The following is a 14,636-nucleotide window of genomic DNA, read 5'->3' on the forward strand; positions in this document are numbered from 1 at the left end:
GGGGCTGACCGGCGCTGCTGCTCGTATTGAGTACAAGTTCTAAGAATTATTATTTTCATACATGTCATTAGCTGCAATGAGCTGAATGTCAGCACTCCGAGCACGACGACTCGCATTTAATTTGCGACATATAAACAAAATAAAGTGTTGATTAAACTTGAGAGTCAATCAATGGCATACGGAGTTTCGCATTCATCGCTTGTTTATGTGATGCACAGCATATATCACAATATCATATACATACGTTACAATATGCACATGAAAAGACGAGGCTGGACCGAATGAAGTAGGAAGTGAATTATTTCGAGTGCAAAAAAGTCCTGGTTTAAGGTTCTTGACATTAGATGCGAGCAGAGAGAGCAATCCTACTACGCGAGCAGTACTCGAGTTGCGTGAGTGTTTACTTCCTCGATTCGATCGTATAAAAAATTATGTAGGTTAATCCGAGCCCAAGTCTGGCTGGACTGAGGAAAGTATACAGCTTGGTGGCAATGCATAATGGAACCACCACTTTTATTACACAAACATTGAACTACGGTTACCCCGTTCGTCTCTCCTGCATATTTATCTCTCTCTCCACGACCACTTTGTTTCCTTGCATGGAGGAACTGGTATACTCGCCCAGTCAGTAAAAACGCTCTTCATAATGATCATCAAAAAAGGAGCACAAGTCTGCACAACAGGGTCCATGCACTCTTTTACACTATGCATCAAACTCGAGCCAAACAGCACCTGTCTCTGTTTCTCGTTTTTTTATACCACTTTTGTCATCATCCCGTTATATCTACGTTTCTCTATTTCTGTTCTTCTAATCACACTCGATCGCGTCAACATGTTACATGGCTCATGTTTTAATAGAATAAGATGCATTTCGTGTTAAATATACCGTGTACGGTTTGATCCCAAATAGTTGGAAATCACTCAACTTGAGTAACTCATGAGTAACCAGTGAATGCATTTTTAAGCATCTTTTCTTAATTGTCTCGATTTAATGTGTGTCAATTTTTAAAATGGCTCATCGTCCTACTAAATGTCATGATCATCATTCTTCTGTTAAGCACTGTGCATGGCTGGAGTATCGCTTGATCGGGAACATGTTGCCATAATAAATAGATCTACCGTTATGGTTGGACTACTTGATGATGAGACTGGAACTAACTGGACTCTGATTTATATTGCGGCACCCACTTCCACATTTCCATTGTGAGATGGATCGTGAACAAAACGGTGACTGTTATTATGCGAGGCATTGATTGGGCAGTCGTGGTAGAGGCAAATATTATTAGTGGTGGTCAGTATTAGTTCCCATGGTCCGTTGAGTAGCTCCCCGTTGAGTGATGTCTCTATTATTAAGCATCATGCTTTTACAATATTTTACAACTATTCCATCAAGCGATCTAATCGCTCTAAAGGTTATGTTCCATGAGCAGCCTCGAAGGCAGAGCGAGAGAGATAGACAACTTGACTCGTCGTCAGTCTGTTATTTACGGAATGGTGTTGTTAACGGGTTCTTATATTCCATCCAATGAGAGAACTTTAAGTAGGTCACCAGAGAATCCAGACCGTTCTTGGATTTCCGCTTCATATATCCTTTCAGTTTCAAACCTCTTTATGGATGCAAATGTGAAACAAATACTGATGGCTTCGTAATGAAGTGAGCTTATTTGAATTTATAATTACCGTTTCCTCACCACCAAATCATTTCGAGTTGTGTGGATCAGCAATGACTTTTAATCACAACGCAGATAATGAAAACATAGACAACTCTTAAGACGGGTAGGAATTAATTATATCGGGATTACGATGCAAGAATTTATATCCAGTTGATCCGGAAACTCTTTCAAATAAAAATGCAAATACTATTTTTTATCGTCTCACAGTTTTATGCTAAACTAACGTGTTCCCATTTTTTGTGGTTTGCAGGAGTGCTTCACAATGGAATGAGCCTGTTCCAGGACCTCAAGTTGAAGAGGCGGAAGGTGGTGTCACGTTGTTCCTCGGACGGCGAGTCCATCGGAACTTCAGAGTCCACGTCCAGCCTGTCCCCTGACCAGCCTCAGACCGGAGACACCTCTCCCAAGGGGGACAAAGAACGGTAAGCAGCTCACCCCACAATATGCTTCCATTTGCAGCCACGATTGTCGCATGTGTATGTACGCCAAGGGGCATCCCGATTATTGCTTCCTCGGTTTATCCGCCATTTGTGTGTGTGCATCTTTGTTTAATTTATTTATGTGTATTCGTCTAACAAATAATTGGCAGTGTAGTCAAAATATTTATGTGTGTACGTATTTATGAATAACCGTTTGACCTGGCACAAAATATCTGTAATGACAACCTCATCCTGTCAATCTCGTGCACATTCATGTTCTCGTGCGACGAATTTTTTTCTGCCTTAACAAACCCAGGATTTGACTCGCTTTGTCCCACTTCTCGTTGATTTTGTGTTTTCGATAGAATTTTGACTTTGCATTATAACCTGTAGAACGGATGTAAGCTTACTGGATGGGTTACTACTGCTGCTGCGTTGTGCTCAAAATACATAAAATATTTTCTATACGATAATAGGACTGTTATAATTGTCACTTGTTACGTGGGTGCATAGGCTTCGGGGATGCATGATTGCTGTACAATTATAAAAACTTGAGCTGACTCATGTCACACTTGGTTGACTCACTTTATAAACAGCGAATTGAATCAAAATGAATTTGCATTAATTAAACTTGGTGTACATCTAAATCATGTTGGTCATTGTGTTTCAACTTGTACTCAAAATATCGGAAAATGCGTACGGTAATTCTAAAATGTCATCTCTCAGCCACCAAACACAACCATGAACAAATTAAAGTCTCAACATTGAGTCTCAACTTGTGCAGATATCATGCATTCATGTGCCGGAATAGAAATTTGATTGGAAAAGTCAATGAGCAGAAGCAATACTCATAAAAAGTGATTGAACGTTCTAATTTCGAAATTGGTTTGTACATTCACTTTCGACGAAATAAGCCTTGGGATAAAACGGTAGAGTCAACTGGTAGATTATGTGGTTAATTTACATACAAATCGCTACTGATTCAAGCAAGATCTCGTATCTGGAAGACATAATAGACGTGTGTGGAACGCATTATTTTTCAAATTTAGGAACTCAGTGAGAGATTCAAAGATTAAATGACTCAATTATAAAGAGCGATGGAACACGACTTTGAGCCGTTATAAATGGTGCAGTTTTAAATTACGGGTTGAGATTGATAGTTTTCGTTCCAGTTTTCAGAAAACGTGCTGTAGGCAAATATAAATAAAATGAAAAGTGAAGACTTGAGATAAATTTAGCGTCAAATTGGACATAAAGCTTGACCACTGCACTGCCTTGGGACAGTACAAAATATTTAGTTCACTCTGTAATAATTATGTGCATCGTACATAATGTGGTGCATAATATTACTAATAATAATAGTGGTATCACTTTTTCTTAAAAAATCGTGAAAACAGAAGCAGTGAGATGATTTCACTCAACTGTGTTTTTCATGCTGATAAAATCAAGCGAGTATTGAAACCCAAAAGTTTAACGAACCACGGACGAACTGACCGGACTTGGAAAATGCTAATTGTTAGAGAGAGAGAGAAGTCCACAAAACTTGGTAAAAATAGATAGTTGATGTCCCCTGCAGGGCGAGTGGAAATTTGAGACTCGATAAAAGCTCTGTCTAATAAAATTTTTAATTGGTGCGTGTTTTTCATCTCTTCTCGTCTCACAGTTGGAAAGTCCAACACATAATTCCGGGCAACCTATTCCACATTCTTGTAGCCAAGAGTAGTCGTTGAAAAAGTGACTGAAAAAGATACTTCTTTGATCTATTTAGAGCAGTTGGTGGCTGCATGGCTTTTTATAAATTCGGGGCCGTCGGTTGGACGACGGTGACGTTGCGCTCGCTGACCAGCAGCAACAGGCAGGGTCAACTTTTTTATAGAATTTTTTGTCCTGCCTAATCCACAATTTTATTTGAGAAGACTAGCACCATGTTGATATAGACCGACCCTCATATAAAAGTGCACAGCGATCCTTCTGATTGTATTGTCTCGTGCTAAAAGCCTGTGTGAAGATTATGCCTTCTGAATGCGTAATGGGGGAAAGTAAAAAAAAACTATCAGAGTTGAGACAACTGCAAGAAGTGCTGGTCAAGAGCATGGTTTTGTATGATCAAGGTTCCTACCAAGAAGAGGACGATGAGTGTGTGCCGGATATACGTACAAATGTATCTGCGTATAAATATATTTTGTATGAATATGATACGAGGAAGCAGTTGGTCGTCGGTTATCCAGCTGGATTATGTATTAATTTGATTGACTGACTGACTGACCACTTTTTATTCTTTGCATTAATGAACCAGTTTTGGTGGAGAAGGAAGAACTGGGTCTAAAAATAGGAGGAAGAATATGTAACCAATTAAGAGATTTTTAAATTGTTCAAAATATTCCGTTGCGTGCACCCTCATTGCGTTTGAAAGTAAATTACATTCAAATTACAAATCCAAATTGAGGCATTAACAGTTTTCGTCCATGCTCCCACATTTTCCAGGTCCTCTAAAATTACTTAAAGTTATAAAACTAAATATGTGCGACCCGCACGATGCATGGTGCCGGTCGTGCTGAGAGGGTCGAGTGATTGTTTAATTAGGAATGCAATAGTAATGCTGGAGATTAAGAAGCAGGTGCACTTAGTCATCCTCCTCGTTGCAATGATGGATTTGCATTTATTTACTATCAAGTGTAACACTACGTTTCATAACAGTTTTGTTGTTTATTGGGCAGCTTAATTAAAAAACAACTACCACTTCCTTCCGCTCTTCTCACGAGAAATTGGCAGTCTTATCAAAATCGGAAGTACTTATGGTCTGAGCAGTTACCCAATTATTCATGACATAGCAGTACTAGCAATTTACTATGTTTATGAAGTAGACATTTTTCACTTGTTAAGGTGACGTACAATCCATTGGTATCGGTGCTTGAATCATTTTGTTTTGCCAATTATTATTTGTTAAGCACCAAAACAAAGCTATAAATGACGGATGAGAACCATGGCTCGGCTCAGACAGACTGAATTCCGTGAAATTGAAGGGTTCCTTCTTTGCAATGAAAAAGCCATAAAATGATGGACGCCGGCTCCTTGAGCTTTGTTTGCCTGGTTCTTCTTATTGCTTAAAGGGCTCATCTTCTCTTTGTTTGTGTGTGTGCAGAAATGGTGGAAGGAATGAAAATTCAGATGGAAAGTTGGTCATAAAGTTTTTTTGTACAATCAGAGACAGCTAGTCTGTCCCTTGAGGGCTAGGTTTTGGCGATGGGAGAGTGTGTGACCCAGCCTGGAGTTTGCATTCAAATTCAATGTCAGGCTTATGATTAGGTGAAGAGTTCTCTTGGAGAGACGTTAATTTTGCAATGTGGTTCTTATTTTGCCATATTTTTTTACCTAGTGTATACAAAATCACAAACTAGAAATTGTGGGTTCGATCCACATAACGCATAATAATAAATGTGTACGAACTCAGAGGCTAATTTCGCACTGTGGTTGAGGATGAGGTAGTCTAGTCGTAGAATAAAATCTTCGGTTCCTAATAACTAGTAAGTATGTATATGAGCAGTATTACACATTTACATATGCACAATTAATTAATTTACATATCATTTTAAATTCTAAAAATACGCAAATGAAATGGAAATTATCAAAATAAACTATAATGAATCACTCATTGTGAATGCATAAGTATTTAATAAATTGACCTAGTTTTCAATCTCCTGATAATTGATTATTAATTGTGTTTTGATGAAGTGACAAGCAATACTACAAGTTTCACTGCCATTGTCCGTCATAATTTTAAATTATGTTTCATAACATTCCCCATTATGATTATTACTTTATTCAATTCAACATCAGAAGCCACATCCTTCCGTAACTTCAAACTTCTTCTTTACTGTATTCCTTGTCCTTTTCTACGTTTTAAAATACATACAAATTCGTGTAGGTTCGGCTGTCTTCTAAGCCTACGCGCACTTGTATTTATAACAAATATTTCAATGTACTAATTGATAATGGGTTGGAAATCATGAAACCTTCAAATGCCAAATTCAAATGTGTGTAATAGTAAACATGAATGCATGCATGCACCGTGTGGCCGTTGTTTCTGTGTCATCCCACATTAGCCGTGTGTTGCCTTTTTGTTTTATAAGAGCTACCTCGATTGTTTCTCTTCTCTGTGCTTTGTTTATTATTAATACTAATTTATTTACAAAAATGCTTGTATACGTGTCTTGGGCTTTCTCTGTGGCTTGTAATCGAGATCCTTCCACGCATTTGTCTTGAGTGGAAGCGAATTGTGAAATTGCGAGGACCTGACCTTCATCTTTCTATATCATCCTCTTTGTAGTTGTCTCACTCCGGAAGAGCTGGTAGCCCCCGGTTCAGTCTCCAAGTCCAATGGTTTCCCCTCCCAGTTCTACTTCATGATGAAGAATGAAAACTCTACCAACAACAATAACTACGACACGATAAAGGTAACGAATGGACACAAGTCCACCGTGACGACGACGGCCAACGTCGTCGTGGTCAAGTCGGAACCAGGAGACGATTCTTCCCCATCTTCATCCCCCGGACTGGAGGAACAAGCTCGCAAGAGTCCCATCAAAATTAGGGACACAACGAGTCCCTTCCACGGTGCCAATAAGTCTCCTCCCCCGAATCACAACGGTCACACGAACGGGAACCTGAGCAATGGCAGAATAATGAGCAATGGCTCCTCAAACAAGCACAACAATAAAAACGGTCACGGAAGTGACTCTGACTCCGTGGCGAGCGTCAAGTCAGAAAGGAGTGTTGGGGGTGAGGAGGAAGAGGAGGGAGAAAAGGGTGACACGAGAAGGGACGAAAAGATGGAGACAGACTTTGAGATCCGGAGCACAGGGCCACATTCGATGTCCTCATCTCCAAGATCTCTCCTCTCATCGGCGTCCTCTACGGGATCTCGTGGATCTCCGCCATCAAGACCCCACAACGGCTTGAGCTCCTCTTCCCCACGAAGGAGTCCCCCGCATCAGAATGGGCTAAGGGACACCAACCCTTCCCTCATCATCACAAAATCCAACAAGAGCGACAGCTACAGTCAAAGGTCGTCTCCCATGAGCCACCACAGTGGAAGTAGTCGAGGTGGGTCTCCACCCAACATTCTTAACTTGAATTCCCACCACCTGCACCACCTACCTCCACATTTGGCCATGGCTATGAACGGCCACGGCCCACCTCCTCCTGGTCTGTTCCATGCCACCCAACTGCATGCTCGACTGACTGAGAACCGAAGAGATAGGGACGGGAGCAGTCCGTCTTCCTCCATCTCGAATAACAATGCTAATATTAGTAGTAATAATGGCTCTCCTCACAATACCAATATGACTCACCACTTATCACATGATAAGGGAGGTTCGGGAGGAGATCCTCCACTGTCCGTGGTCACTTCAACTAGTCTGTCATTCCATCAGGGTTCTCTGTACCGCATTAATGGTGTCCGACCGGAAGTAATTTCTGGTGGAGCGGTCACACCCGTGTCTGGATCACCACGACCTACGAGTAACGGGAGTGGGTCGCCTCCATCCGGAACAACACCAAATCCATCACACCAACAACACCACCACCAAAACCACCCCCACCATCAATCCCATCCTAATAACCACCATCAGTTGTTACCCAACGGTACTTCTGCTCAACACCTTCATCCTCACAGTAATGGTATTGCTTTGAATGGTCTCAATCATCACCTACCATTTCCAATCCAAGGAAACCGGAAGTCTCCTAATTCTCACATGTCTCGCTCTCCAAATTCCTCTCCAAGCAACTCCAGCTCGTCAGGGTCAATCCAGCATTCTCCGGGCAGCACAGGCTCCGGCGGAGGAACCATCATTGCCGGAGGTAACATTGGCATGGTCAACTCTTCCACACCTCAAGCCAATGGCACACACCATGTCAACCTGAGTCGGACGCCGACAGTTATCATGGGCAAGTCATAATTTCTCTTTAATAATAAAATTAACTACTTTAGAGCGATTTTAAGGTATCGCCCTGAACAGTTGATAAGACCAAGAAGTCATCAATAATGAAAATAATGCTTGTTATCGTCAACAGGAGAGGCAGGTGGCGTGCGAACCATGCTTTGGTCTCAACCCGGCCAACCGATCCCAAATCCATCTCTAGAAATTGGGATTGGAGGATCCAGTCCCCCCGGAAGTGGGAGTTCTTCCCTCTCTTCGGGTGCGAGCAGCAACGGTTCCACGTACAACGGGCATGGCGGCGAATCTTCTTCTGGAAGCCACCCCGCAATTCAGAAGGGGGTTTTGAGCATGGAGCGTTTGTGGGCGTCGGAGGCTCTGAACTTGTCGACGGGTGCGAGTAACACCACAAATGGACACGGGCCCAGTATTACTAGTTTGACAAATGGTCACTCGAACAATGATGACGACGAGTATGAGCAGCCCATGATTTGCATGATTTGCGAAGATAGAGCGACAGGCCTACATTACGGAATAATCACGTGTGAAGGGTAATTTGAACACTTGTCTTCCTCTTAATCTGTCCACCTTTCACTTTCCATTTAGACTTTAATACATACTTCTTCCTCTTTATCTTTACCAATCTTGTGTCCCACAACATTGTTGCACATTTCTACAACAATATCATCCCAAAAGTACCCGATAAATTTACACCTGCATGAAAGTCCAGACGTTATTGTTTGTGGCATAGTTTTGGAATTGTATGATTTACGCTTTTGTTTTGTTCCTTGAATAACAGATGCAAAGGCTTCTTCAAACGGACTGTACAAAATCGAAGGGTATTATTTTTTTGTATAATTATATTTATCATTACATAATTAATAAATATAATTAATGTGTTGTGTATGTATGTATCAGGTATATACGTGCGTGGCAGATGGTACCTGTGAAATTACCAAGGCTCAGCGAAACCGGTGTCAGTACTGCCGATTCAAAAAATGCATAGGTGAGATGAAATTGCATTTATTTAATCGGACCAAAAGTGGTTTGGAAGGGATTCTCCCTTTGTCCATCACACGTCTTTCGTGTAGAACCAAGATTCCTAGACTTTTTAGTTTGTTTCCGTGGAGTGAATGTATCAGAATTATGTAATGAATTATCATTAGTCTAGGAATCTTGGTGTAGAACCATTCGAAAAACCTCCAAACCATATTATTCTATTTTTATACATCCGCCAACAAGAAGATGTATACTAACTAAGTTTTATTTTATTTTACCTACAGAGCAGGGAATGGTCCTTCAAGGTAACTATTTTTTTGCACAATAAATTCCCTTAATTTTCGCAACAACAGCATATGCATGTATGCTTGTGTTTTCCTTCACCTCACATAAAAAGCAAGTCGGTCAGTCGACCTCTTGAATGCCAACTGCTGTTCCAGTTATTTTAGTTTTTTTGCATTATATGCTGTGCACTTGACTCGTGCTCAAAATCCATCCTAAATATCCCGATAATGACTGATGATGATGATGCCGAGCAAGAGCAGCCCTATTTATTATCCTTTATTTTGTATTTTCGGCTCAATGCTGAAAAATTGAACGTTGAATGTCTGGGCCATTTCCTTGACCCAGTTCATATTTTACATACTCCGGGTGTATAATTACTCTTAAACAGCAACATACATAATATGTAATTTGAGCAGTGCAGTTTTCTCAGTTCTGCTTTTTATGGCTACGTGTTGGAAAAGGAAGGTGCAAAAAAGAGCTGCTTGCTAATATTTGTGTATTTTGTCTCTCTCCGAATAGCTGTTCGAGAAGACAGGATGCCCGGTGGCAGAAACTCTGGGGCCGTCTACAATCTTTATAAAGTCCCCGTAAGCAGAATTCATTTGAGCATTTTCTTTTCTATTACTTCTTTGTACGAATCGTCACTTGATTATTTTGCAGGTCAAGTACCGCAAGCACAAGAAGGGGGCTCGAGCGGGTGGTGCAGCGAACGGGAAGGGGGACAAGATTATGAACAACAATAACAATAGTAACACAAGCAGCAGCAATCCCAGCCCAAACCCCACCCACAACAACAACTCGAACAATTCGTGCAATGGGTTGACCAACGGTGGTGGTGGAGGGTCCAACAACAGTCCCAATAATAATGGTCTCACCTCCATGCTCCCACCCCACCCAGGAAATATTCTGATGGCAGCTTTGACGAGTCCCAATGAAAGCATCCCTCGGCGACAAAACATGCCTTTCGACCAGGCGGCTAACATGATCAATGCTCTGACAATGTGTGACAACTTTCATGACATTGCAGCACTTCACGTAAGCATATATTCACTTTTACTCTTCTTTTGCTCACAAAAAAAACCGAACGTCTTCGTCGTAAAATTATTACTTGTATTATACTCATAGCATATGTACATAGCTTTCATCGAAACGTCCTTGTAGAAATTTCAAGGTTTCTTACTTACTTTTACAAAATACAGTGGCTTTCAATTTTTAGTGTCAATTCATTCCCTGCGTCAGCTTGTGAATGAGAAACGAAATGAGAGAAAGAGGGGAAGAGGAAGCCACAGCCGGTCCCATGAGAGCTTATCCAAACTTACATTTTTTGCCAATCTATTTTTGCGCTATTAGATAAACGGTTGGGTTGATATATCTCTGTTGTAGGCCAAAGGTGTTAATGACTCGGTTGACCCAAATCTTTCACTCTAATGAATGGGCATAAACTGCCAAAAAAGTGTGGTGATCTAATTGTGGTTATCATTTGTTTCACCTGCAGAATTGGGAAGAGTTGCTTGAAGCTCGTGGTGACCTGTCCGATAAATTGTGTGAAATGGGGGACTCCATCGTTTACCGACTGGTCCAATGGACGAAACGACTTCCGTTCTATGCCGAACTCCCCGTGGAGGTGCACACTCGAGTGCTAACCCACAAGTGGCATGAACTCTTGGTACTGACCACATCGGCATGGCATGCCATGCACAGCCCCGCACCCCCTCCCGGCGTTAGCGCCGAGGAAGAGACGCTGGACAATCTGCAAGGTGAGCTTACATTCATTTTGTCTCATTCTGCTGACACTTTTATGCATTTTAATACGCCTAAGGTTTCCTACTCGACTTTCTTAGCATATCAGTCCACTAATTTATTTGTGCTTTGCTTTGCAGTTCTCCAACGATGTCTCCAGGCCATGATGGGCCGCTCTCTGGTAGGTCAAATAATTATACGATGAGTCAATTTTCGAATAAGGGCCTGTGTACTTACCCGATCCATTTTATATATAGACTCTCGAGCAGCTGAAGCAGGACGTGGGGCTCATGGTGGAAAGGTAATAACACTGATAATTTACGACGACTGTGTATGAACAAGCGCATTTTATATTAAGACTAATTTCATATATGAATCTACGTTTTTCAGACTTACGCATCTCACTCGTACCTTCCGTAGACTGGGCATCCGACTTGAAGAATATGTCAGGTATTATTTGATGATTGTATATTCATTTTTAGTGTCATCGAAGGTTACACGTGTTTACAATGCTTTTCTTGTCATGTTCCAGTCTCAAAGTTATTGCCATGCTGCAAAATACAGGTATGGGTTTCTAACATTTCTAATTTTCAAAAACCATCTTATCGTCAAACCATTTGGTAATAACGACAATGTTTTATTTTAGGCACAAAGGCCAATGAGGTATCCCAAATTCAAGAACGTTATATTAAAGTCCTGAGGACGTTCCTTGAAGGTGAGACTCAACAATTTGTGTATTCTCAATTTTAAAGAACGACAGGTATGCCGATGCAGTAATTGAACATTTCAATAATTGATCCATGTTATAAAATTTCAGTGACTGTACCTTCTCAGCCGAATCGGTTGACTGAACTGTTGCGTTGTCTGCCAGAGGTAAATTTAAAACTAATTAGTTCCTCATAAAAATATCATTACAGGAGCAAATTGTTTGAACTATTTTTAACTCTGGGATTAATCTTGCTTTCAGGTGCAATCTGCAGCATCGCTTCTCCTCGAGAGCAAAATGTTTTATGTTCCTTTCTTACTCAACTCAAGTCTACTCAACTCCACACTTCTTCAGAGATAAATCCGGATTTTTCACGATTTTCAAATTAACCTACCACCACAACATTATTCAACAAAACTAGCTGTTAAGTAGTACAATTAAGAATAGTTTGTTTTCGTTAGTCTCCATTTTGTAGTAAAAAGCAAGGACACTGCCTCTATGTCTGTGTTCGAAGTATCAGTACTTTCTCCAGAAATACTGTACTTTCTCCAACATAGCGTGTCGTTACGTCGTACCTTCCATTAGTTACACACATGTTAAACATTTAGTTGGCATACATTGTACTACAGAAATAAATACATAGCTGAGTGTGAGGCCATGAGATTTGAAATTTCAGTGGAGAAAAAGGCAATGTGTTTGACACCTGCTATCAATCAACCGATATAGTGCTAGAAAAATTGATCCTCATAAACCAAAACTCAAGTTTTAATTTTACACATCCTGCTCTAATTTACTTGAAAAATCTTGGTATACTTTCCCCTTTATCTCCATATAATCTCCAAAAAAACACTTTACATAGCGTAGCAGACGGCGATGACGACATGCATAAAAAATGTTATTAAAAGTACAAGCAATCATCGTCTTGATGATCATTAAAAATATATTCTATGACCGTAGATGAATCAATTTCGTGTAATGTTACATCTTGAATATATTATATATTTCTCATTGCCAGATTTCATTTTTTGTAGTACACACCCCACACTTCTCAATCACCTAATCTTTATTTTGTTTTATTTTGTGTATCCAAATCCAAATAATAGTTTAATTATTATTACTATATAGTAACAGTTACTGCATCTTCCTATTAGTCAGTAGTAATAATAACTATGTATGTAACTACTACAAAGTCATATTATTGTGTATCCAACACCCAACTTGGCATGTACATTTGTAATAATATTACATCTTTATGGTTTTATCGTACGTATAGAATTTTCCACGCATTTCATGAGAAATATAATAGAATAGATAATATGAAACAAAAAAGTGTAGCCTGGTTTATGGTATTTGATATAAATGGCGTCTGGAATATCTATATATAAAATATTGGGTTATTATTGTTGGTTCTTGAAGGAAGGGTCCTATTTATACTGACGTGCTTTAAACTCTAGTTAAATTAATAAGGGGTTAGGTAATTAGAGTTAGATGGGGACGATGTACAGTAAGTTTGGGGTGGGTGAGTGGGCGGTTAGCTAAATTAGTCGGTCGAAAATGGGGGACAAGTCCGATGCAAGGTTATTATTCACGCTGAGGATGAGCATAGTTTGCTGGATGATGAGGTAGATGAGGTGCAACTGACGAGAATAATTAACTCTGGATGTCTTTATAATAATACCAAAACCACCTACATACACACTTCTAAAGTATCTTTAAGTTAAGTACGTACTGCTGTTGAACTGTTACAATTGCTATGTATATAAAATTAGGCAGATAACTAAGATTGCTTTACCGCATATGCATTATTACATATTCTGCTGGAAAAGGGTGTAGGAAAATTACTTAAGACTTATTACGTTATTACTACTACTGTCTATTACTGAATATTATTGATACGTTGTGTAGTCATCAGATTTTATAGAAATAGAGGTACATACATATATTAAACATTTATAATTATGCAAGAGAGAAATACGTATTGCAAAGTGATTTCTCGGAGGAAAAGCAGTCTGTGAATGAATCTATGTAAAAAATTGTAAATGTACAAGAGATGATACACATTATTATATAAAATTATAAACAAAAGTTTTTAACTGAACACACCTCATCTCTCTCTCAGCCTCATTTTATTCGTCTCTCCATTTATTTACACACGTCTCACAACAACTAAATTTACATAAATAATACGTATGACACTGCACCACTCTTGGTCACATAATTGTTATCCTGAAAAAAACGTGACCTTGAACTATTTTATGATTTTGGAGGCAGCAATTATGCTTGCTCCAATTAAAGAATTCAAAGATACTAAAAAGTTTGCAAATGAAATTCGAAGTTTTTGTATACGTACACGCATGCAGTTTTTTTGTATCAAATAACAATTATGATAGTTGATTTCACAATCAAAACTGATCTCTTGAAAAATTTCATAAAAATTAACTTTTTACATATATGAGAGCCATACTATAAAAATGAAACTTTGAAACCTGATTGATGTTTGTAATAACTAATAGGCTAGGCTAGTTTATATGTAAGTTTTTGATTGAGTGAGAGTAATAGTGTATTAGATGCAGTGTGAAGATGAAATAAAAATAATTTCTCCAACTAATCAGAAATGTGCGTAATAATTTGATCATTCCAGGATTCCATATTTTACATGAACTTGGCTAACATTCATAATGCGTTCTGATGAAAATGTATTTCTTTACTACATACTCGTTGAGCGATTTTAATAATTTTGACGGACATTGAGTGGATTATACATAAATGCCAGTAAATATGCATATTTGCATATATGTCTCATTACGTCTCAAATCTTCTCAAACTTTCTTTGTCTCAAAATAAAGTATGTTGGTTGGAATATACATATCTTAATATA

At 39.4% G+C, this 14,636-nt stretch overlaps 1 protein-coding gene across 3 annotated transcripts in view; it reads left to right on the plus strand.

The window, feature by feature from the left end:
• The window catches only part of LOC110852804 (hormone receptor 4), a 61,650-nt gene extending 47,284 nt beyond the window's left edge, over positions 1 to 14,366 (plus strand). For all 3 annotated transcript variants that reach the window (XM_022100930.2, XM_022100931.2, XM_022100929.2), the window contains 16 exons: positions 1,924 to 2,095; positions 6,420 to 8,038; positions 8,165 to 8,579; positions 8,828 to 8,867; positions 8,947 to 9,034; positions 9,312 to 9,332; positions 9,832 to 9,899; positions 9,973 to 10,347; positions 10,808 to 11,069; positions 11,193 to 11,233; positions 11,310 to 11,353; positions 11,443 to 11,502; positions 11,585 to 11,616; positions 11,699 to 11,767; positions 11,870 to 11,925; positions 12,020 to 14,366. In XM_022100930.2, the coding sequence (XP_021956622.1) occupies positions 1,924 to 2,095; positions 6,420 to 8,038; positions 8,165 to 8,579; positions 8,828 to 8,867; positions 8,947 to 9,034; positions 9,312 to 9,332; positions 9,832 to 9,899; positions 9,973 to 10,347; positions 10,808 to 11,069; positions 11,193 to 11,233; positions 11,310 to 11,353; positions 11,443 to 11,502; positions 11,585 to 11,616; positions 11,699 to 11,767; positions 11,870 to 11,925; positions 12,020 to 12,118 (3,461 nt within the window). In that variant the 3' untranslated portion in view covers positions 12,119 to 14,366. The remainder of the gene's footprint in view (positions 1 to 1,923; positions 2,096 to 6,419; positions 8,039 to 8,164; positions 8,580 to 8,827; positions 8,868 to 8,946; positions 9,035 to 9,311; positions 9,333 to 9,831; positions 9,900 to 9,972; positions 10,348 to 10,807; positions 11,070 to 11,192; positions 11,234 to 11,309; positions 11,354 to 11,442; positions 11,503 to 11,584; positions 11,617 to 11,698; positions 11,768 to 11,869; positions 11,926 to 12,019) is intronic.
• The last annotated feature ends 270 nt before the right edge of the window (positions 14,367 to 14,636 follow it).

The sequence above is a fragment of the Folsomia candida genome, unplaced genomic scaffold (genome assembly GCF_002217175.1).
Source record: "Folsomia candida strain VU population unplaced genomic scaffold, ASM221717v1 Fcan01_Sc007, whole genome shotgun sequence".
NCBI classification, from domain to species: domain Eukaryota; kingdom Metazoa; phylum Arthropoda; class Collembola; order Entomobryomorpha; family Isotomidae; genus Folsomia; species Folsomia candida.